The sequence below is a fragment of the Chinchilla lanigera genome, unplaced genomic scaffold (genome assembly GCF_000276665.1).
Source record: "Chinchilla lanigera isolate Chin_1 unplaced genomic scaffold, ChiLan1.0 scaffold00080, whole genome shotgun sequence".
In the NCBI taxonomy this organism is placed as follows: Eukaryota; Metazoa; Chordata; class Mammalia; order Rodentia; family Chinchillidae; genus Chinchilla; species Chinchilla lanigera.
Window position 1 is genome coordinate 2257170 of NW_004955481.1, and position 26090 is coordinate 2283259.

General features: G+C 40.4%; 1 protein-coding gene across 1 annotated transcript in view; it reads right to left on the reverse strand.

Moving 5' to 3' along the window:
* Nucleotides 1-7896, reverse strand: part of Vps53 (vacuolar protein sorting 53 homolog (S. cerevisiae)) — a gene marked incomplete in the record, with an annotated part of 134397 nt that extends 126501 nt beyond the window's left edge. The window contains 2 exon segments of the mRNA XM_013503465.1: nt 4123-4203; nt 7669-7896. Of these exon segments, the coding sequence (XP_013358919.1) occupies nt 4123-4203; nt 7669-7752 (165 nt within the window).
* Nucleotides 7897-26090: the final 18194 nt, after the last annotated feature.

Sequence of the window (26090 nt, forward strand, 5' to 3'; positions counted from 1 at the left end):
ATTTGTGTATGATGCCTACTCTATTTCTTCTATGAAAATGTATAGTGCTTTAAAAGTAAATTGGGATAATTTGGCTTTTTTTTTTCTTTTAAACACTTCCCTTTTTAAAGTTTTTAATTAAACTAGCTCTCTATTTTTGATCGAGGCTTCTGATGTTGTCCAGGATAGTCTTGAATTCTTGGACTTTCATCATCCTCCTGCCTCAATCACCCAAGTAACTAGATTATACTGAAATTATAATATTTTTCACAAATTTCACCTAGTTTCCCCTAATCAAACATGACAAATGATTACCTTCAGCTCACTCCAGCAGACTAAAAAGGGTTTCCAGAGCATTGCTACCAAACCAGGTTACCCTTCAGAAGCAGGCAGCACAGGGCGCTCTATCAACTATAGAAACCTAGGCTTCCTCCCCCATCTGACCCAGATGAAACAGTGACCTGAACCTCCAGGGACCTGTCCCGGCCCACAGTTCATCCTCTAGGCAACAGACACACAAGCACACACCACTCAACAGAAATACAATCACACCCTCTCCCTAGAGTGACACTAAATCTATTCGTGATGTATTAACATTTTAAACAATATAAACACATAATTAACCAGTATTTATTGTGAGGTACATGAATGGCTTTTGCCCAAAATTTAGCAATAGTTTAAAAAAATCATAAGGTCACTACTTTCTACTGCTTTTTTACTAAAGCCCATGGGAATCTAGATTGACAGATAACTGGTAAGTGTAACTCTGGGACCTGGGAAATAAAGGTAACCCTGTGTGATACACTTCCTAAGTGACACTAAGAAATTTCACTATATATTATCATGTACATGGAGGCATCTAACACATAATTAGAAAAGACATGACTGGAGCTGTAGAACAGTAAATGCCTTGTACTACCTTCTGTAGTTTAAAAAATAAATACATACTATCATTTTAGGAAGAGGTGAGAACCTAGGGGTTTCCTATGTAAATTTCAAATCTAACACTTTGTTTTGCTGAGTCAGCATTCTCGATAGACTGGGATAAGTGAAACACTTAACATAGCTAAAACTGCTATCTTTATGCAAGTTGTTACCAAATGTGTATCTCTGGCTAAACCTAAAATTCTCTTTTCATAGAAAATGTTGAGCTATAACTTCTATCTGTGAAATCTCCACAAAGACAATTACACAGTTTATCATTTTTAAATTTTTATTTAAAAAAAGTAGTATGTCCATGCTAAAATGTTGAGGGGGGGTGCAGTTGAATAGGAGGAATAACTTCCAATGTTCTATAGAACAATAAGATTATTGTTAATAACAATTAATTACATATTTTAAAACAGTTTTAGAGAGGACTTTGTATTCCCAAAATAAAGCAATGATAAATGTCTGAGGTGATACACATGCCAATCGCTCTGATCTGATCATTACATGTACTACAATGTCACACTGCCTCCCATGAATATGTACAATTACTGTGTCAATTAAAAATAAAAATGTATTTAAAAAACAGCCAAGTGCACCAATGAAAAAGAGATAATCTTGTTATTAACTCAAAAAAAGAAAGTTTGAATGCTATATGTCCAGACGTTTAAGACCCAGATTGTAAGCTCCACACTCAAAGACCCATCTATAGATTTCTACCTGCATGGTACAAATGTGTTCGAAACTGAGCTCATGTCTACACTCTCCTCTGACCCTACTAAATGCTGAGACTTGCTCTTCCTCCCTACTCTCAGCACTGGGGGAGATGCCAACACCTACCCAATGTGTCAGGCTAGAATTCAAAGTTCAGAATCCTTTATTTAGCCTATAATGCTTCCTGTCTCCGCAGGAAAGCCTCTTCATATTCTTCCGGCGGCCTGTTCCTCTTCGTGGAAGTGCTACCACATTTCAATTGAGTGCCTTTATCTCTCTGTGCCTCTTTACTCCCACCAGAAAATAAGAATGATAGCAAAGTGGAGATTTCGTCGTTGTTAAGTGCTTAGCATGGTGCTTGGTGCACAGTAAACATCCAATAAATGTTTACCATTTTTATAGCTGTAGTAGAACTCAGAACTCTTTATGAGCAAGTAACAATAATGATACAAACAAGTCACTGTAACTTCATAATTTACTTATATCAGTAAATTGTGCAATTAATTATTAAGAGAGACTATAAGGTCTATGTTGGTAAGGACCTCATACCTCTATTCATAATGTTTTCTTTTTCTTTTTCTTTTTTTGTGCTAGGGATTGAACCCAGGGCTGCTGAGCATGCTAAGCTGCTGTGGAACTGTACTCCCCCTGCTCAATCTCTCTTTTTTTTTTTTTTTTTTTTTTTTTTGCCTTTTTGAGACAGGGCCTCACTATACAGTTCAGGCTGCCCTTGAGCTCACTTTATAGCCCAGGCTGGCCTTGAACTCGCAGTGATCCTCCTGCCTCAGCCTCCCGAGTGCTCCCCTGCTCAATTTCTTATACAGGTAGGCAGAGTGGGTATTTTTGTTGTTGCGGAATTAATGAATTTTAGATTTTGCAGGCTCTTCAAGTGCATCCCTTCAGGAACAAAACTGACTTCTGCATCCTCAGTTCTCAGATCGAGTTCTCTGTTCCACTGCCTTCACTCAGCTTCTTATCTCTTTGCAGTGACTCAGTGCTTTTCCCTCCTAACTGATCATCCTGCCTCAAGTCCTGCCTCCTGTGACCCCTGTGACTCCTTTTCCCTCCTCTTTCCTGAAGATTTACCTAGCCACTCTCTCTGCCTAGAATAGTGTTCCACCCAACTGCTACAAGCCTGGCTCCTATGTATCTATCAGGCCTCAGCATAAAGGGAACTGCTTCAGTGACAGCTTCCCTTTTAGTCCTTTTAATCTTCCTTTATTGGAAGGACCCCGACCCGTGCCATCAGACCCTATCATTGCATCTGCATTTCATCACATCATTAACCACACTTGATAATCTCTTGTCTATTCATTTGTTAATTTGTTTTGTCTTCTTTCCCACTCTAGACCCCATGAGACCAGGAATTAAACTGCTGTGTTGGCCATTTTTTACTCAGTTTTTAAAAGGAGGACTCACAATTAATAGACACTTTATAAATGATTGCTGAGTTTGACTGAACTGAATGAACAAATAAATCCTTTAAGACATGACAGAGGGTTTTCCTGAGGTTTTGATTTTCCTAGTAAGAACCATTCTTTTTCTCCTCATTGTACTGTCTGCATACCTCCCTTACAGCATTCAACTGTGTCTCCTCATACGTGATCATGCACACCTCAAGAGCAAGGTTTGAGTCCCTGGAACCTGGGACAGTGACTGACCACACATAACTGGCATCCACTGAATGTCTGCTGAATGAATGAAAAATCAAGTGGAACTCTAGCTCTCCTTTTGCCAACTCTGCTACTTCTAATTCTGGTCTTACTGTAAGAAAAACATCTATCCAGGCAAATCACCCCACAAGACAGTAACAGGTTGGATGCAGTGGCACACACCTGTAATCCCAGCATTCTGGGAGACAGAGGCAGATGGTTCTCAAGTTTAAACCCAGCCTGGGCAACACAGCAAGATCTTGTCTCAAAATACAAAATAAAAATGGCTGGGGATGTAGTTTAGCACTCCATCTAAAAATTTACATTTTTAAATAGGAGCGAAAGTTGCTTATGACTCGAGGCTTATCCTGACTGACTCACAAACAGTTTTTCCTTATTACAAAAATCCTTCCTACTTTCCAATTTACAACACAGTTTGATGGAAGGAGTACTATTAAAACCTAAGGATATAATTTCTAGTAATATGATCACTAAACAAAGAATTCTACTCTAACACAATTATATAGCTGACCTAATTGATTACACTAGAATTTTTTGGATTTGGGGGTGTTTTGTCTTTTTTTTTTTTTTTGGTGAGACAGGGTCTTCCTGAACTCACCACGTGGCCCAGGCTGGCCTTTAACTCATGGTGATCCTCCTGTCTCAGTCTCCCGAGGACTGGGATTATGGGTGTGCACCACCATGCCCAACTTACAGTAGAGTTTGATTTCAAACTAACACTCACTTTTCATCAAGAGTTGTTAGGTTATACAGTATAACATACCAATCATAACACTCAGGATGAGCCAGAAGCCACTGAAATGAAAGAAACCTAGAACTCTATACTTACTTGTTCTGTTGGGAACAGAGTATTGATATATTCAACAGCATTGAAATCTGCTCGATCTAGAGGATCCTGGCTTGGAAATACCTATATAAAAACAAGTGGTTATATAGGAAAACATCAATTTGGACACCAAAATGCATATATAATTTTTGTCAGAAAGAAAATACATTTTTAAAAATAAGGGATTAGCAATAACTATGATCTTTCTACCGTATGTATTTTAATTTCTTCCCTATTAGACGTTAAGTTTCCTGAAGAGAAAAATTCTTTATTCATTTTGTATGCTTCACACATAACAGATACTTCAATAAAACAACTATTTAATAAACACCCAATAAAATATCTGTTAAAGTAAATCTTTAATTTTCACCATCTGTAGTTTTAACATCTTGGCAAAATGGACAGAACATGTAAATGTAAAAATGCAAATTTCATGTCAATGAAATCTCAAGGACAAGGAAAAGTCAGCAGGCTTTGTATACTCTTAGATTAAACCAGCTGGTGACATGGTTTATTAAGGAAGCCTTGATAAATTGTGCTAAGTCTCCATGATGTCTCAGCAGAATTCATTATGCATTGAAGCAATACATTTTTCTTGGCTGGGGTATTAAATGCATGGGCTCACACGTACTAAGCAAGCCATTGAACTATACACCCCTACTCTTCAATGAATCATATTTTATGCTGCAGACAATGTCAAGAAATGAAGAGCCCGCATTCAGGTTTACAAACGAAACCACCTTTGGAGAAATATGTCTAGATCCCTTTAAAAGTCACAATTTGAAGAACATGTAATAAGGTGGCTCATTAAAGCAATCAAGCCAGATGTGGTGATGCATGCCTCTAATTCTAGCACTGAGGGAAGCTGAGGAAGGAGTACTGTATTACATGTTCAAGCCCCACTACGGCAAGTCAGGGAGATAACTGTTTCCAAAAAGTTGGGCAGGGTGTGTAGCTCAGTGGCAGAGTGGCCCTGGGTTCAATTCCCAGCACCACCACCACAAAAAAAAAAAAAAGCAGTGAAGTCAGGCATGGGGACACATGCCTATAATTACAGCACCCAGGAGGTCAAGACAGTATTGCAAGTCCAACTCTAGCATGGGGAACTTAGCAAGACTCTGTCTCAAAAAATAAAAAATAGAAAATGACTGCAGATGCAGCTCAGCGTGAAGGCCCTAGGCCCTGGGTTCAATCCCCAGAACCAACCAATGCAGTCAAGTGACTTCCTGGATACTGAAGTTTTACCAGCTCAAGATAGTTATGATTCTGGGAAGCAACTTCTTCAAAGATGAAGGCTTCCAAAGAAATATAGCACATCAAAGGATCAAAATGTCTCCTAAGAGAGGTCAAACACAATTGTTAGAAGAGTTTAAGACATCTACAATGTGAAAAAGAGACAGAGGTAATGACGGTATTTTTTTCTTAAATGTTTAGCATTTCTGTAATATATATTTATGCAGAGATATGTCATATACCAGTGATGGCTAACCTTTTAAAGACAAGTACCCAAACTACAACCCAAAATCCACTTATTTATCACAAAGTATGAACGCTGCTATTAAACCTGAATACTGAGGTTTTAGTTTAGAAAAAAAAACTCATACATTAATATCTTTTGTGTAGCTCTGGTTTTTTTTGTTGTTGTTGGTACTGGAAATCGAACTCAGGACCTTGCACTTGCCAGGCAGGTGCTTGTGCCGCTGAGCTATATCCCCAGCCCTATCTTTTGTGTTAAAAAGAAAAACAACACATGTGCCATAGGTTCGCCACCACTGTCATATACAGATGTAACTTCAAATCATTTCACTCATATGCCCTTCCCAGAGGAACTGCTGGAAAATCTGCCTGCCATAAGAATTAGTGTCATCCTGAGTACGATCTAAGAGATGTGAATTAACCACTTCCTCAAGGTTTGCTCAGTTTCTGCATTCCTCTTACCATTCCTGAGTGTTATCCTAGGTTTTAATGTTTCTATATACTAACAAAGCTCTTAACTTAAACTAACTACTCCATCTGTGATAACCACAAAAAGTGATTCACTGAAATGCTAGATGAGAAAACTAACCCTAGATTTATCAAAGCAGTGCTTACACAATATATTTCATAGGCAATTTAAAGAATTTCAAACGTAACACGTCTATAGCAGCTTTCACTTTATGCAATGACTTCAGAGCTTAATCTCTGGGTAAAATGTGATTCCATTATATCAACCCTTTCTAATTCCTCAAATATCACTACTCTTGACAAGTATTGTTTGCAGGACTGTCAGCGTAGCTCAGTGTAACTAGTATGTGCAATGCCTTTGGCTTGATCCCCAGCACTGTAAAACAAAATATCCACATAAGTATTATTAGTAGATTTTTACTCAATCTTAGACTACTAAAGTATGAAGAACGTCTAAATTCATCTTGAGTCACATCAGATGTTTACTTACTAGATAAGCCTACTCTACGTCTCAAGCATATTCTTTAAAAATAGCAAAGTCTAAGATCTTCTGAATTCCTGTCAGTCAAACCATAACTGACTGCGTTCTGTTTCTCCCCTTAGAACCCACTAGGTCCAAGGATAACTGCAATGTATGTCTTTTTCTGGCGAGGAGGTGGGTCGTGGAGCAGTATGGTCTGAACACAAGGTTTCTGCCCTAGGCCCTGGCATCCTCAGGATGTAGCAAATGTGGTTTGTACAAGTTATCCTAGTGCTCCTAGAAAAATACCAACCCAAAAGTCTACAAATGGAACGATAAAAATACACTACTTAGTATGGTGGCAAAGCCATGGTATTACCGGTCAATCGATGTTACTTATTAGTGGAAGCAATGTTTTACTCAGAAAAATTTTCCAGTGGTCATTACGTGAGGTATAACTGTCCTTTTCCTAAATCATAACACCGCGACAATTCCTTTAGGGGGGATTTTCTGCCTTTACCCAGAGCAAAGCCCTGTACAAAGACACAACACGACTTCTAATATCATGACCCTTCAATTTGTAATAAACTTGAAAAGAAAAGTTCATTCCCTGAAGACATCCTGCAGGTAGGAGACGACTCCGGGGAATATTCTCCAATGTAACCCAAACAGCAGGAATTCTCAACCTTTTAAGCATGGTAAAAGGGGCATTTTTCAATATGTTCCTCTGCTCTGCCACTCGCTTCAGAAAGGTCTCCCTCCACCCCTCACTCCAGCAGGAGACGCGGGAGCAGCGGCACCAGCCTGATCAATGAATGAAGCCCCGCCCGTCTAGAACTTGACGCTGCCACTCAAGGGGCCCCTGCTTGTAGGTTCATCCTCCAAGTGCAGAGCTCCTTTGCGCAAACCCCCCAGGACGCCCCAGCCTCCAAAGAAAACGGGGGCCTAGAAAGAACGCTTTCTCGCCCCTGGCTCAGTAAGCCATTCCCCCACCCCGCTTCTCCTCAGCCCTTCACTTTCCCTCTGCGCTAAGCCCCAACCTTCTGGTCCTAACACCGCCTCCTCCCTGGGCCTTCGCAGGCCCCACCCACCCAGAGCCGCCCCGTGCCCCGCGCTTGCCTCCCCTGAGCGGGCGGAATGCTCACCTGCTCGATGGCGAGCTGCACCTCGGGCGTGAGCTGCAGCACGGCTTCCAGCTCCTCCACGAACTCCAGTTCCTCCTCCTCCATCTTCCCGCCACTTGGCCTCGAGGTCACTCCCTCCCCGAGTCCCCCACTCGACCTCCAGACTCCGAATAGCAACCCTGCAACTGCAGCGCTCTGACTAGCCCGGCTCTGTCAGCCAGCCCAGCACTTCCGGGAAGCCGGGTACTTCCGGGGTCCAAGGCATTCTGGGATACTGGAGACCTGCGCTCTGGAGGTTTCTCTGTCCCTTCCCAGGAGTCTTCCACCACCCCCTTAGCAGCGAGGTCCCTGCTTGCCCTCACCCCGTCCTTAAGATGGTGGGGTGCCTCCCGCTGAGGTGCCTGTGTCTGGGGAGAGCCTAGCCTCCGTGCTAGAAGCCTCAGGGACCGGCAGCGCCGGCAGCTTCGTGATGACAGACGCAACCTCAAGGGGCTGCGAAGCGGGCGATCCTTCAGTTCCCTGGTCCCTCTGGGTCGGGGGGCAGTAGGTGTTCCCCTGCCATCATGGGTGAAATGACCCCTCCTGGTAGGTGGCGATGTTGCCACGGACGTTTGAGGATGGGACAGCGTCCACTTGGTTCCCTGTGTGCCAGGTTCCTGGGGAGTTATTTCTAGGATGACCGAAGCTCCCTTTTGAGGAGAAAAGTAGATGAGGCAGACCCCCAGCTGGGGAAATATTTACTTTCTAAGACTGAGTATGAGGGGACCTAAGTCCTTGACTAAGTCCCCGGATAAACTTTGTGATCATGAACAGATTACATCGTGTGCCCTGCCTCCTCTGCCATCGGATGTTGTATGCATTAAATATTCAAAGCGCTATGCAGATTTAAACTAGTAATACCGGAAATACTAGGATGTCTAACTCTTCTGTACCACAAAGGGAGAAAGAAGCCAGATCACCCTGTGGAACCACTTTTCCTACAGTGAGGGAGTTGCCACCGAGGAAGGGTTGCTTTACCAGTTAAACACTGTGAAACCCCATAATGGAAAAGTCTTTGGCCTCACTGAGCTCTTTATTTTTAAAAATTCTACCAAAATTATTTATAGTAAGGAAAAAATGGAAACAACGTAATTTCTTTTATTTTTAATTTGACAAGTAGTAATGGTATAAACAATATAATTCTAACCAAAAGGGATAGTTAAAATATAAATCGGCTCTACAATGGAATATTATTGACTTATAAAATCATGGTTTTGAAAATTATTTAATGACCTGGGAAAAGGTATATAATGTATTTCAGAAAGCAAAGTGTACATTTCAGAAAGCAAAAATGTACGCGACCCCAATTTGTATGGCTATAAAATGATAGCAAGGAAATATTATTTTTCTGCATTTTCCCAAATGTCTGTAGTACCTTTTTTTTAAACCTGTAGTACTTTTATAATCAGAAAATATAAATGCCAGTTTTAAAAGGAAAAGGCAATTAATCACCTGTTGGTGTTTTTTTTTCATTTTAAAAATTAAGATATAACAGTAAAAGTCACCATTACAGTTTACAGTGCCATGAATTTCATAAATATATATAATCATGTAACTATAACCACAATCCAGTCAGGACATTTCCACCCTACACACACACACACACACACACACACACACACACACACACACATTCCTTCATGGCCGACTCCATCCTCTGGGGTGACCTGATTTTCATTCCTAGAGTTTGACTTTTCCAAAATATCCTATAAATTCTGTATAAATGTAATCATATAACATGTCATCTTTTGAGCCTGGCGTCTGTCATTTAGCATAATGCTTTTGGTGTTCATCCATGCCATTGCATGTAACAGTTTATTTCTTCTTGCTGAGTGGTATTCCACTATGGATATACCACAATTTGTTGGGTTCTTTCCAGTTTGGGGCGATTATAAATAAAACTACTATAAACTTCTATTGTAGATTTTTTTTTTTTTTCCACACAGGGTCTCGCTATGTAGTTCAGACTGGCCTGGAGATCACTTTGTAGCTCAGGCTGGTCTCGAACTTGCAAGAATTTTCCTGCCTCAGCCTCCCGAGTGCTGGGATTACAGGCGTGTGCCACCATGCCCTGCTACATTGTAGATTTTTGTGTAAACATAAATTTTCATTTTACTTGTGTATATTTAGAAGTCTGATTCTAACTTGTATGGTATGTCTATATTTGTAAGAAAATGATAAACTGCTTTCCAAATTGGCTCAATTATTTTCACATTCCTACCAGCAATGTATAAGACTTTTGGTTGTTCATAGACCTTATTTTTAATGATAATAATACCAACTAACATTTCTTAACCCTTACTTCATGCCAAACACCGTGCTAAGCATATTACCTACATTGTCCCTTTTAATGCAGCAATTTTCAAGTTGCTAGTTACCATTATCTTGATTTAACAGATGAGGAAATAGATCTAGGAAAAACAAATTAACAAACAGAAACTTGTGCAAGTCCCCATAGCTAGATTTGTCACTCATTCAATAAATTTATTTGCTGGGTGTGGTAGTGCACACCTATAATGTCAGCACTGGGGAGGCTAAGGCAACAGGATCATGAGTTCGAGGCTTTTGGTCAACATAGTAAGTTCAAGGCCAGCCTGTACTACATAGCAAGACCCTGTCTCAAAAAACTAAGATAATGCCAGGTGTGGTGGCACATGCCTGTAATCCCAGCACTTGGGAGGCTGAGGCAGGAGGAGCCTTGCAAGTTGGAGACCAGCCTGGGCTACAAAGTGAGCTCAAGGCTGGCCTGAACTGCATAGCAAGACCCTACCTCAGAAAAAGACCAAACAAACAAAAAACTAAATAACCAAAATAATAATAAATAAATGTATTGGACATTTGTTCCTTTGGTGAGGGGTACTAGGCTGGATGGTGGGAATTCAGCAGTGAACAAAATAGACTAAGTATCTGCCTCCAGAAAACTATTTCCATGTAAGAAAAGGATAGTCATATAAATAAACATATTATCTCAAGAAAAGAGCAAATGTACATATTAAGAGACTCTGTTGATGGATTGTTGGCTTTGGAGTCAGGGAAGGATTCTCTGAGGAAGCGATTTTTGAGCTGAAGCAGTGTGGTGAGAGCGAGCAGGAGATGACAAAGCAAAGGACAGAATACCAAAAGCCATGAAGAAGAAGGCCATGGGCCGGGTGAATGAAGCCTTGAAAGCCAAGAGGAGAATGGTGCAAGAGGCCAGAAAAATGGGTAGTGCCAGATGGTAGAGGGTATTGAAGATGGTGGTAAGGAATGGAAAGCCTCTGAAGGATTGTTAAGTAGAAGTGTGCCAGGTTCACCATGCTTGTCCTCAACCCAAGTCCCTCCATTTTTGTATCTCCACTTCTAAGCTGCCTGCATTACTGTGCAGAGTCTGAAGCCAGGGTAACCATACCCAGTACAAATTCATGCTATCTTATTTCCATCAACTGTTTTTATTCATTGTCAGCTGTCCATTGCATCCCCCTATGGCCCAAAACTTTTCATCCTCTGACACTCCCAACTCCACAATATCCTCTTTCTTTGCAGAAACACTAATAATAATGAATATAAGTTTAAGACAGTTATGTGGTACAAAAAAATATAGCAAGTTAACAAAACAGAGGTACAGGTGGAGATTAGGTGGAAAAAAAACCCTGCATTATGCCAGGCATGGTGGCACATGCCTATACAGTAATCCCAGCACTAGGGATGCTGAGGCAGGAGGATCAGTGCAAGTTTGAGGCCAGCCCAGGGTACATAGTGAGCTAAAGGCCAGCTTAAACTACACAGAGAGACCCTACCTCAGAAAAAAAAACAAAACAAAAACTTGCATTAGGATAAGTAATAACAGACTAGACTGATTGCTTATAAGTGAAAGAGGGAAATACTTTAACAGGAATAAACCTGGAAAGGCAGATTATGCATCAAAACTTTAAAGATAAATAAAATGTGGGAATTTATGGATATAAGAAATCTGAATATGAGAAGAAGCAAGCAATATTTGTACAATTGAGCTCAGTTTCAGTGTTTAAAAAGTCATTTTCTGTTATGCTATAGGATGGCATACAGCTGATGATGAAGTATTACAGAAAACATTTTCTACCTTGAAATCTCACTACTTCAGGCATATTCAGTCTCTAATACTTCCATCTCTAATACTTTAAAACAAAGCAAAAGCAAACCTCGAAGAACATATCCTTTGATAAGCAATGGGCTGGGTGGGGTGGCGCATGCCTGTAATCCCATCACTCGGGAGGCTGAGGCAGGAGGATCGTTGCAAGTTGGAGACCAGCCTGGGCCAGAAAATTAGCTTAAGGCCGGTCTGAACTGCATGGCAAGATCCTGTCTCAAAAAGACAAAAAAAAAAAAAAGGCAATGGAAGAAGAGTGAATTGGAAAAGCAGGTGTCCAGCAGCTTATGAGAGAGTTGTGTGATGCATTTGTGAGGAGACATCAAAGTGAGATGGAAAGAAAACAGAAACTCCCAAGTAAGGAACTCTTGTAACATTTCTCATTGTGCCAAAAAAATTGTATTAAGGATCTTCCCTCCTCCTCCTCCTTTTTGAGACAGAGCCTCACTAAGTCACTAAATTGCTAAGGCTGGACTTAAAACTTGCAATCCTCTTGCCTTAGCCTCTCAGAGAGCAAGGATTATAGTGTATTCCACCGGGTCAAGCTAAAACAGGGTCTTTATTCTATTTAAGCTTCCCTCTCAGGCTGAGTGTGTAGCTCCATAGTAGAACACTTGCCTAGTGTGCATGAGACCCTGGGTTCTACCCCCAGCAACACACACACACACACACACACACACACACACACACACACACACAATGTCTCATCACCAGGTCTATAACCACTAAGGGCCAATGGATAACATCTTCTCCCTACACTGATATGCCAACAATACCCCCACAAATTTCCAAACTGCCCCCAATGCTCTCAAGCACAATTGTATTTAGATCCTCTTGTCACAATGGATGGCAAGAGCTCCCAAATCATCCAGATCATCTTGCAGTGGAAAATATATTCTGTGTGTGTGTCTTTGCTGGGAATTGAACCCAGAGCCTCAAACATACTAGACAGATGCTCTGCTACAGGGCTATATCCCCAGCCCTCTAATTTAATTTCTATGTGAAATCTTGCTCATAATGATCTGTTCGAGCCTTTTTAAAGGACTATTTTCAGTACATGATTTTCTTTCTTTCTTTTTCTTTTCTTTTTTTTTTTTGGTACCGGGAATCGAACTGAGGACCTTGCGCTTGCCAGGCAGGTGCTTGTGCCACTGAGCTTTATCCCTGGCTCAGTACATGATTTTCATGGTGACCCTCATTTCTGAATTTTCTGAATATCCCAGACGCTGACTGGTATTTGTTTTGAATGACATCAGAAGATTCTGGCTGTATCCTAGGCACCAGTTTTGTTCCAGTTGGTACTCTGATTCTCTGTGCATGCCCATTCTTGCTAAACAGATTATAATCTCTGACTAGCTTCAGCAGCTTCCCTGTTCCCACAGATGGAGCTGAGGCCCTCAGTCATGCATACATGCTAGCTACCAGCTGCTTTTAAATTAAAACCCTACCCATTAGCCACACTGGGCACATATTCAGTTCAAAGTTTTTATTTCCTACATACTGTATGATATCTTAGGGTTTTTTTGTTTTTTGTACCAGGAGTCAAACTCAGGGCCTCATGCTTACCAGGCAGGTGCTGTGCTGCTAAGCTATATCCCTGGCACTAGTACAGTATAATACTGTTCACGACTCTGATAACTTCTTCTGCTTCAAGCCATCCTCTACTACATCATTGCTTTAAGAGACTACTCAGGCATTGTTAGCTTCCAAAGCTTCTATATCCCAAAACTTGGACTTTTCTGCTTAGTCAGTCATGCATTTTCAACTGCTTGTGAAAATATTCACTTTGCTTATTTTCAGTTCCTCTTTTTCTTTGCATCTCACTGTCTTTGCCTAAGTACATTTATGTCTTGCATCTAGAGTGTAGCATTTAGTGAGCAGATAAAGTAATCCACTATACTACTGGATAGTGAATGGTTTTAGAGACTAAAACAGTAGTTTTCACAGCGCTTTGTCCATGGCAAAATGTTCCCGTATATGTTATTTCTTAGTTTTTACCATAGTCTTTGAGCTAGATAGGACAGTACAAAGGTGAGACTGACGCCAAGATCTGTCATGTTCCAGTACAGTGCTTTTGCTGTTATGACTCTAACATCCCCAAGCTAGATCCTATTTCAGTATTATTTGGAAAAAATCAAAGCCATTGTTCCCTAAGAGCTTACATGATGCTTTGACACTTTTTTTTTACTATTACAAAAATTTAACAAAAAATTTTCAGTATGAAAATATACATGACCCAATTTTAACATCATAGTAAAACCCACTCTTTGGAGAAGGGACATGGTTGTCTTTTCTGAACAGCCAGTATTTATACTCCTTCCACGTCTTCTCACATGATGATACTATTTCCTCTTCCTCCTGTTATTCCAGCATTGCTCCATTGCCCACTAGTCGCCATCTTCCTCCACACATTCGTCTATCACGAGACTCATAAAGGGATCAGATCCCCATAATATTCCTTGCGCACGTCTGCCACCATTTAATTTCAGTGATAATACCTTGTCCATATATTTTTTCAGTGGGGGTGGGTGATCTTTGCTCATGGTGTCTACTGGACAGGCTTACAGCTGCTTTGAAATACAATTTTGTGTGATACTTGGACACTATAAAAATGATATCAAAAGTGTGTGTGTGTGTTTTTTTTATACTGGCAATTGTACCCAGATAGTGCAGAGGCACATCTCTAGTCCTTTTTACTTGAGGTAGGGTCTCACTAAGTTGCCCAGGCTAACCTCAAACTCAGAGCCTCCTATCCTTGCCTCCTGAGCAGCTGGGATTACAGGTGTGTGCCACTGCACCCAGCTTTAGTGTGTTTTTTTAAAAAGTATTACCCCTCAGGTATTTTCAAAGGCTACTTTCAGTTCATCATCAAATTTCTAACTATGGGCTTAGAGTGTGGCTCAGTTGGTAGAGTGCTTGCCTAGCAGGTACAAGACCTGGGTCGGATCCTGAGCACTGCCAAAAACAAAAACAACAAAATTCTATCTCAAAATACTCATAGGCACGCTATCCTAAATAAACAATGTTCCACTGTGTTTTGCAAATTTAACAATTACTGTAATTATTTTCTAGGTGCTTATTATTTTTTATTCTACTTACATAACAAATAATGCATCATTTCATTGGAAAAACTCATACAATATGGAAGTATATGGAAGAAAATATAAAAATCACTTGTTATCCCCCTTCCCCCATGTTATATACTCAAAACCAACACATGCACATACATACTTCCTCTCCCTAGAGGCAACACTGTTGGCAAACTGGTGTTTTTCCCACTAAACTTTTCTCTGCATAATTATTTAGCAATATTTGCACCAACCACATTTATAATTGTTTAAAAACATAGATTATACATCACTATATTTATTGTCCCGTGATTTCTTCTTTTCCCTTATTGTATTCTGAAGAGGCTTCTCTGTATGTTGATCTAGTTCAATGGTGGTGAACGTTATAGATCTTTCAATGATACAAGTAGCCCACCATGGCATACATGCAATGGGTTTGCCACCACTGATCTAGTTCATTCTCTCCCCCCCCTCCCTCCATCTCTAATTGCCAGGTAGAGAATCCAGGGCACACTAGGCAATCACTCTATCACTACATCACCTAATTCTCCTTTAATAGCTATATAGTAGCCAGATGTGGTGGCACACACCTGTAATCCCAGCTACTTGGGAAGCTGAGGCAGGAGGTTCACAAGTTGAGGAATAGTCTAGGCAACTTATCAAGAACCTGTCTCAAAAAAAAAAAAAAAAAAGAGTTGGGATGTAGCTCAGTTGTAGAGCACTTGCCTGGAAAGTGTAAGGCCCTGGGTTTAATGCTCAGCATCACCAAAACAAAACAAAAAAAAGGCGATACTGTATGCTATAGTTTGGACATACTGCAAAATATTTACTGTATTGCTTTTACTATGTATTTAATATGTATTTACCATAGATAATTATGTTAAATATGTATTTACTGTAGATAATTATGTTAAATATTTTGCTTTTACAAACAATACTACATCTTTTTAATACATATTAGTCTTCTATCAGCAATGGTTTAAAAAGTGCCTTTATTCTTCTTTCCTTTAGACATACTGGATACTTTCAATTATTTCGATATTATACAGTTTTTTGTTTGTCTGTCTTCCGAGACAGTATCTCACTATGTGGTTCAGGCTGGCCTTCAACTCACCATGTAGCCAAGGATGGCTTCAAACTCACAGTGATCCTTCTGCCTCAGCCTCCCAAGTGCTGTAATTACAGGAAAGCACCACTATGGCAGGCTGAGTTTTTTATTTTTTCAGATAGGGTCTTGCTACGTAGTTCAAGGTGGCCCTGAACTCACTATGTAGCCAAGGCTGGCCTCAAATTTGCAATGATCCTCATGTCTCAGCTTCCCAAGTGCTGGGATTATAGGCATGCACCTCCATGCCCAGCTTTAGATATTATAAAGTTTTTACTGGCCTTTTTGTATTTCTTCTATTTATTTCCTGTTTTTATAATTTGACTAATTCTTAACCAAGTGAGGTGGTGCATGGCTATAGTCTCAGCTCTTGGGAGGCTGATGCAAGAGGGTCACTGTGAGTTCTTGACCAGCCTGTGCTACATAGTAAATTCAAGGACAGCCTGAACTACACACAGAGACCCTGTCTCAAAAATAATCATAATGCTAATAATTTGACTAATTCTTTTGGGTCATTTGTGTTTCTTAATAATTTGCAGAGTCTCTAGTTTAGATATTAATCCTTATTCTGCAATATACTACAAATATTTTCTTTTCTTTCTTCTTTTTTTTTTTTGTGGTATTGGAGATTGAATCCAGGCTCTTTGCAATACATCTGTACCCCATGCTCTTTTTTTTAAATTTTAAGACAGGGTCTCTCTGTGTTATCCAAGATAGGCTCAAGCTTGTGATCCTGAATGCTGGTTTCACAGGACTACAGGCACCATCATGGTTATTATTTATTTTTAAATTTAATAATGAAATACCTCTTTTTTAAGGTCTCAATATGTAGTTCAGGCTGGTCTTGAACTCATGGTTACCCTCCTGTGTTAGCCTCACAATCGGTAGGGATACAAGTGTGTGCCACCATGCCCAGCTGATATACACTTTTGTTTTAACATACACAAATCTGTTGGTCTTTTTCTATGGTCTTTTTATGTCTTATTTGTGAAAGTTTTCTCTCACCTATGAATACGAAAATATTTTCAAATTTTTCTTCAAATGGTACAGCTTTTAACCTCTGATATATCTGAAATTTCACTTTTATGTTTGTATGGTACAGCATTGTATTAGTTTTTTAGAGCTGTCCTGACAAACTACCACAGATTGGGTAATTTATAACAATAGAAATTTTCTCAACGTTCTGCAAATAAAAGTCTGAAATCAACATGTTGGAGTGTTGGTCCCTGATTAGAGGCTCAGGAAAAACCCTCTCAGACTTTTCCCTTGTTTCCTGGTAGATTCCAGCAATCCTTGGCCTTTTTTTCTTTTCTTTTTTTTTTTTTTTTTTTTAAGACAGGATCTCACTATGTTGTAGTATAGACTGGTCTGAACTCACCATATAGTCCAGGCTGGTCTTGAACTCATGGCGATCCTCCTGCCTCAGCCTCCCAAGTGCTGAGGTTACAGGTGTGTGCCACACCTGGCCAATCCTTGGCATCTCTTGCATAGCATTCCAGTCTCCATTGTCATATTGCCTTCGTGTCTTTGTGCATCCTTTTCTGGCTTTTATAAGGACACTCTATGGATTTAGGTTCCACCCTAATCTAGTGTGGGTTCCTCTCAATCCTTACTTTAATTACCAATAAGGTCACACTGTGAGGTTCTGGGTGGACATGAATCGTGGGAGGACACTACTCAGATTCTAATTATGTTGTTTTCCAAATGGAGGGATAGTAGTTTCTGTTGTTTTCTTAGATTGTCTTTCACTTTCTCAGAAGTGTGACATGCTTGCTACAGATAAAATTTAGTAGAACTGGGTCAGGACTCTCTTTTTGTTGTTACAGTGCTGTATGTGTTATTTCTTTCGTTTGTTTTTGTTTTTGAGACAGGGTCTTGCTGTGTAGTTCAGACTGCCCTTGAATTTACTTTGTAGACCAGGTTGGCCTTGGGTGATTGTCCTACCTCAGCCCCCCAGGTGCTAGAATTACAAATATGTGCCACCATAGCCAGCCTATGTGTTATTCTTTATACTGTTTTAACTATAATAAGTTGTAAGGCACTTTGATATATTTTAAACTCCCTCCCTTTCCCAGTGTCCTTTATTGAAATATTGCTTGGCTATTCTTGCATATGCTGTCTAATCGGCATAAACTTTAGAAAGAGCTTATTGAGTTCATTAAAAACATGTTGGGCCAGGCATGGTGGCACACACCTATAAGCCCAGCACTCAAGTGGCTGAGGCAGGAGGACTGCTGTGAGTTCGAGGCCCACCTGGGTTACAAAGTGAGCTCAAGGCCAGCCTGAACTGTGTAGTGAAACCCTATCTCAAAATGGAAAAAACAAAAACAAAACCACATGTTGGGATTTTGACTGAGAATTCATTGATTTATAGATCAATTTGGGGAAAGTGATGTTTCCGATACTAACCTTTGTCTTTTAGGGCCATGTTCTCTATTTACTTAAGCTTTTTTTTGTTTGTTTGTTTGTTTTTCTTCCTGTACCAGGAATCAAACTCATGACCTTGCACTTGCCAGGCAGGCGCTGTGCCACTGAGCTAAATCCCCAGCCCCTACTTAGGCTTTTATGTATTTCAGTAGTTGTACCTGTCTTCATATACGCCTTACATATTTCTTGTTAGATCTAAAGCTAGTCATTCTATAAAATTTTAAAAATATTGTAAATAGTCCTCCTTTTCCATTTCTTTTCCTAGCTGGGTGTGGTGGCACACGCCTGTAACCCCAGCACTTGGAGTTTGAGGTAGGAGGATTGTCATCAATTTCAAGACCAGCCAAGGCTACACAGTGACTTCAAGGCCAGCCTGGACTACAAAGCAAGATCTTGTCTCAAAAATCAACCCATCAGTTAATCAATATAAAAACCAAATCCCTTGCGGACTGGAGATATAGCCCAGTGGCACAAGCATCTGCCTGGCAAGCACAAGGTCCTGAGTTTGATTGCTGGTACCAAAACAAACAAAACAAAAAATAAATCCTTTAATTTTCTAATAATAATTGTTTACAGAAAATCCATTTATATTTGCATATTGATCTTGTGTCCAGCCACTTTATTATTTTAATCTATATTTCAGTTGACTTTTGTTTCAGTGCTAGGCAAGTGCTCTGCCACTAAGCTACCTAGCCCCTATTTTTTCTTTTCTTTATTTTTTCTTGATGAGTACCATATTGTTTGGAAATAGGGATAGTTCTTTCTCTTCCTTTCCAATGTAGCTACCTCTTTTGAGAGATTACATGTGTGCTCTTACATTGGACAATAATAGTGTTAAACAACAGCAGATTAAGCAAGTGTGCAATCAAAGTAGAAGAAAATATAAAGCACAAATCAGTCAAGCCAGAGATGATCCTGCGTAAGGAAACAATGGACTTATAACACATAAGGAAGAGGGCAGTATCTTTATGATAAGTGCCCCCTGACTTTCATCTTTCACTAATATTAAAAATTTTTCAAATCCTTCTAAGACTCCATGCCAGGGAGCTCCATCATATTACCTGGCAACATGGCAATTTTCTCTGCCTGCAGGGTAAAGGTATTTCAGCCTGGCTCACAACTCAACAGCTCATCCACCTGTCCATTAGCAGTTCATGAGGTCCTTCAGAGACAAGTGGTAACATCCAGCTGCCAGATAAGAATAAGCCCAGACAATCAACAAATGGGATCATGTCAAATGAAAAAGCTTCTGTACAGCAAAGGAAACTACCATCAGAGTGAAGAGACAACATACAGAATGAGAAAAAAATTTTCCCAGCTACTCCTCAAACAAAGGACTAATATCTAGAATATATAAAGAACTCAAAAAAAAATCGGACTCCCCCAAATTTAAAGACCTAACAAAACGAGCATCTGAAATTAATAGACATTTATCAGATGAAGAAATACAAGTGGCCAATGAATATGAGAAAAGAATGTTTAACATTGCTGCCTGACTGAAAAATGCAAACTAAAACATTAAGATTCCATCTCACTCCAGAAAGAATGGCTATCTTCAAGAAATCAAACAGTAACAAATACTGGGAAGGCTGGGTCGGGGGGAACCCTTATTCATTGTTGGTGAGTATATAAACTGATAAAACCACTATGGAAATCAGTGTGGAGAGTCCTCAAAAAAACTAAATTCCATTTGACCCAGATATTCCCTTGCTAGGTATCTTCCTGAATGAGTTCAAGACATCATATTACAGTGTACAAGCATACCCAAGTTTATAGCAGCACAATTCATAACAGCTAAATCTTGGGAGCAGTGTATGAATACAGCAGATGAATACATAAAGAAAATGTACACAATGTGTACTGTTCTGCTATAAAGGATAAACGAGTTATTTGTAGGAAAATGGGTGCAATTTGACCCCATAATGCTAAATAAATCAGACATATGAGCTTAAATTTCATATGGTTTCTTTTACATGAGAAACCCAATATATAAATGAAGTGCAAAATAAACAGACAATGGAAAAAGTTATTGTAATCTCGCATGGCCAATGTACTTAAAGTGTACCTTGTGTAACTGTTTGATGTTTTTTGGCCTGTTAGTCTGTTAATCTATGATCATGATAATGAACTTGATAGAGCCTTAAAAAATAAGTACAGTAAATAAATCTGATGACGGCAAGAAAAAAAAACGGGTGGTGAGGAAAGGGGGAAAAAAAGAATTGAGAAGTATTATGTACATGTACCAATTCCCCACAATGAGTTTAATCATTATGTCCTGCAAACATGTTAATAAATATGACACACTGAGGCCCTTGTCACTATGTATAATGAAGATTCTTTCCCAAATGAGACTTTTAAGTCTTTGTAACTAATCAATGTTCTCTGCATTGTTTTTAATTTCTAGTTTTACCTACAATCCTCAGAAATAACTCTTGGACTTTAAGCTGGCTGTGCATGGTAAAGGTTATTATACTTTTAGCTTCACAAACAATGACTTTTTCTTCACTCATTTCTTAAATAAATACCAAGTGCCCAAATAAATATGCTCTGTACTAAACAGATTAATAGAGCTGAGACTGTATAAAGAAAAAATGAGATAAATAGGAGCTTTGGTTTCTAAAGATATTATAATGCTTACTCTAAAGACAGAAATTGGGTGCTAATTAGGGTGTGACTCTGAATATTTTCAATAGTAAAAGCACCAGGAAAGAAGTCCTTATCTATGTTGGCCTATGAACAAATGTGAAAACCTATCCTCCCCGCTGTGAGCTTTTTTTTTTTTTTTTCTGGTACCGGGAATCGAACTCACGACCTTGCCAGGCAGGCACTGTGCCGCTGAGCTAAATCCCCAGGCCCTCCTCCCCTCTGTGAAAGATAAAATAGTAATAATCCAAATGTCAAGTTACTTCTGATTCATTTAAAATGAAGTTTGTGAAATTTTAAGTAACACTGAAAATGAATATAAGTGAAACATTCATTTCCAAAATTAAGGCATCAACTCAAATATGTAACAAGTAACTATAAAGAGGACAGTGAAAAAATCTGTAAAATAATGCCGGGTGTGCTGGTACATACCTGGAATCCCAGCACTTGGGAGGCTGAGGCAGGAGGATAGTTGCAAGTTCGAGACCAGCCTGGGCGACAAAGTGAGCTCAAGGCCAGCCTGAACTGCATACCAAGACCCTGCCTCAAAAAGACAAAAATCCAAAAAACAAAAATGGTAACAGAAGTATCTTTCAGTGAGAGTGTTACTTGTGATTACTGTTTTCCAAGTAGGCATGTTTTACTAATATATTCCTTTTATGGTTAGAAACCCCCCAGAAAGGCCACATGACTTGGGGAAGCAGAATAAATCTTTTATGGAATTATTTATGAGACACAAACACACTAAAAATATTGGTCTAATAATTTAGGAAGGCAGCTGAAATTGTTCACAGGCAGTTGCTGTTTCTTTTAATTCATTTCAAACTTAATTATCTTTACGAGTTGATGTCCTTCAATATTTTTTAAACCTGAGTTTAGAAATGCTTGCTTTTAAGTAGGTGTGACTCTGCAAACAAGCCAATTTCTGTATTTATCACAAAAGAAATGTTATACAAAAGCACTTTGAAAAATGTAAGGCAACACAAAGGCAAGTTCTATATAACCAGTTCTTTGTGTAAATTATGGTTTTTATTGACATGGATCATTATCACTGTGTACAAAAGCAAAGACTTCCCTGTGGTGTGCAGCTGCGGTCAGTGTTTGCAGAGGCCGTGTGCTTGGGGCGTGACTGTGCTTTGCAGACTGTGGTTTGCTTTTGCAAACCGTCCCGGATAAAACTGAGAAAGCTGCAGTCTAAGGTATCTTCAGTCTAATAGGTGCTGCTAAAAAGTTTAACAGCAGGGAACTGCACTGCAAGGATCCCAAGATAAAGAACAGTAATTGATTGTTGATGTCCAGCATATAGTTGAACTTTTTTTTTTGGTACTGGGAATCGAACTCAGGACCTTGTGCTTGCCAGGCAGGTGCTGTCCTGTTGAACCATCCCCACCTCCCCCACCCAACTTTTTTTTCTTTAGTCTTGATATGCAGTTTAGGCTGGCCTCAAACTCGCAGATCCTTCTGCCTCAGCCTCCCAAGTGCTATGATTACAGGTGTACACCACCATGCCCAGTACGACATGTATTTTTGAAAATATTATCTCACCTAGTTCTCCCAGCCATGCTGTGAGGCAGGTGGAGGTATCAGTTGTATGTACATAAGTAATTTGGTTGGTTAGTTTTTTGAGACAGAGTCTCACTATGGAGTTCAGGTTGGGCGTGAACTCACCTATGTAGCCCAGGATGGCATCAAATTTGAGGAGAACCTCTTGCCTCAGGCTCCTGAGTGTCAGGGTTACAGTTGTGCACCACCACCCCCTCTTTTAATGTGGTAATGGAGACTATTGTGACAATCTCACTAAATTGCCCAGGCTGGCCTCAAACTTAAGTTTTTCTTTCTGTTTATTTTGTGCTTTTGTGACAGGGTCTCATTATGTAGCTCAGGCTGGCTTTATTTATTTATTTTTTAAATTTTTTTTTTGGTGGTACTCTGGATTGAACTCAGGGCCTTATGCATGCTAGGCATGTGCTGCACCACTGAGCTACATCCCCAGGCCCCCTCTGGTTGGCTTTAAACTTGTACTGATTCTCCTGCCTCAGTCTCCCAAGTGCTAGGACTATAGACGTGTGCCACCATGCCTACCTGAACTTGTGATCCTCCTGCCTCAGCCTCCTGAGTAGCTGGGATTATAAGCATGCACCACTATGCCTGGCTGTACTGTTTTTTCAAATGCAACAAGGCTTTTCTTGGGGCTACCTAAAGGGAATAGTGTTCCCTAAAAGACTCTTGCTTTCTTTCTCTTTGTAGGGCTCATTCCATCTTTCCCTGTGTGTTCCCTCCTTTTCCTCCTGTTACAGCTGTTGTGAATTACACAGGATCTGTATCTCTATGTTCACTTTCCTGTGACTAAGGATAGATCTTTGCCCTTTCATTATCTGTACCTGAATCTACCCTGGTCTCTTCCTGAGGGAAGTTGTTCTTATGCTGCATCTTTCTCTCCGTTTCTCTTCCTATCACATCATCCTCTTTTGTCCTCTTTTCTGCTCTGCCTGTTTCATCTCTCTTATGCAGAAATGAAATGTGGCCCTAGCAAAACAACTGCCATTTCAGAAAAGCGCTTCATTTTCTCCGTTAGGATTTCTGAAGTAGATGAATGGATGGAGACCTCCTACTTCTCTTTCAGTTCCGGAACTCAATATGAAGACATTTGTATGCAAATATCAACTGTTTTTCTTGTAGAAGCATTTTCCTAGGGAAGAAGAGAATGTTTTTGATCAAGAGTAGTAGCTCACACATCACATATCTAATGGTATTCACTGGTGAATTCTCAAATATTCAGCAAGTAAAACAATGGGATGATCAGTGTAAGGCTGGGGCAACCAGGAAACAGACACGAGGAGAATTCCTGTATTGTGTTCCCTAATGGTATCCAGAATAGGGATTACAGTAATAAGAAAGAGGGGACCAGAAAGTAGGATCACATATCTCAGTGGCAGAAGAACCCTCCAGTCCTCCCAAACGGGCATTTATGAAGTCCTTCTTCAAGCTGGGCATTGTGGCACATGTCTGTAATCCTAAGCAAGTACTCGGGACAATGACATGGAAGGATCGTTGGGAGTTCGAGGCCAGCCTGGGCCACACAGTGAGTTCAAGCCTAGACCAAACTACATAGCAAGGCCCTGTCTCAAAAGACCAAACAAACAAAAAACCACGCACACATACAAAACCAAAAAAAAAAAAAAAAAAAAAAAAAAACTTCTGAAGGATGTATAAAGTGTGCTTGTATTTTAGGCTTGATGCCCACTCCCTTGGTGCTTTTGATTTGGCTTTATCATTTGCCCACAGGAAGCTGATTACTTGAAAAGCCAGGGTTCATGTTTTTGCTTGTTGGCTTTGGGATGATTCAGCCTAAACGCTTTCATGACTTCACTGAGTATAATGTTAGACACTGATTTTACCATTTCTATACGTGAAACATCTGTTGTTTTGTTTTCATTTCACAAATATACCTATAGAGTCATACAAACAACTTCTTGTAGGGAAGACAGATTTGTGCCCACCACTCAGAAGTGTTTGCATACTTAGTGCACATTGCTGATCCCCGAGGGAAGGCAGCAAAGACTTGCAAACACTTGTCACTCTCTGGAAAGACTGGAATTAGAGGCAACCAGGACATATGGGTAGGGAATAGAAAAGGGAATGCAGAAAGATTTGTTTTTCTGGGCAGAAAAGAAAGTTTATAGATGCTCTGGAGACTGAGGCAGGAGGATCGTTGCGAGTTGAAGACCAGCCTGGGCTACAAAGTGAGATCAAGGCCAGCCTGAACTGCATAGCCCTGTCTCAAAAAAGATTAAAAAAAAAAAAAAAGTTTACAGATAGCTGTTCTTTGTCCACGTGAAAATACAGAAAGCCTCCTGTTTGCCAGACACCTTGGTACCAAACTGAAGTATCATTTTCATTTCACCAAGTATGTTAGCTGTGAATTTGGAAGTTAAACATGCTGCTCTAAGTAGATGAAATTTCAGGCTTTTTTTCCCCTGGCATCTTGCTCCCTTAATGTTGGCTGAATCTTTCATTTTAACAACACGTATGAAGATGTTAAAGGTTGTCTTCATCCAAAAAGATCACAGCCTAATTAATAATAATAATAATGAAAAATTATCTTTTAAACCTAATAAACATGCTGACTTAATAATTAAATACAAGTTGAAACAAACAAAAGCTCTGTTCACGCTATATATTTCCGCACCAGTAACTGCCATGTTAAAGTAATTTATTGGGCCACTAGCAGAAGCCATCTGCTGTTTTATAGAGGCCATAGAATCGTAAGGATTTAGAGCTGGAAGAGCCTTGAAGAGTTTGTAATTCAGCCTGCTCATTCCACAACTGAGGAAACAGTGGCTCTGAGAGGCTGAGCCAGGTGTTCCAGACAAAGCCCCCGACTGGGACTTTGGTCAGCATTTTGCATACTGGTGGTTTGAAGACACAGCGCCTTTCCATTGTAGTGGGCACGAAGGAAGGGTACCCCCACACACGTTAGGTGAGGAAGATACACACAGGAGGAAAGTACAACTTTTCTCCTGGACAGAAGCCAGTAATATTGAAACTACGGCGCTGGCCCACATGATTGGTACTAAATGAAAACGAGATAAAACTCCATTCAGTTGAGGACATCTGACCCAAGAACTTTTAAATAAGGTCACGTTGTCAACAACAAAATAGTTACCAAGATTCTCGACAGTATCTGCACCCAAAGCCAAGCCGGACTCCGGGTCAGGGCTTAAGGCTTTCCCAAGGATTTCCTCTTCTGCGGTGCAGAAAGACCAGTTACTTAAGACCCGCATTCCAAGCTAAAGCGCTCAGTAGACAGGCCGGGCGGCCGACAGCCGCAAGCCCACCACCCACACTTCCTCGCCCCACGGGGAGATGCCCGCCGCACCCTGGGCACCGCTGCTGCCCGGCCCGAGGGCTCGCCCACCTCCGTCGTAGGGTCTGGCCCGGGCGCGAGCTCCTACCTGGCTCTCTCGGCCCTCGTCCCACCCGTCCCATTGGCCCGGGGCTGGGGAGGCGGAGGCGTGCGCGGTGACGGAACAGAAGGCCCCAGACCCTCGGCCCT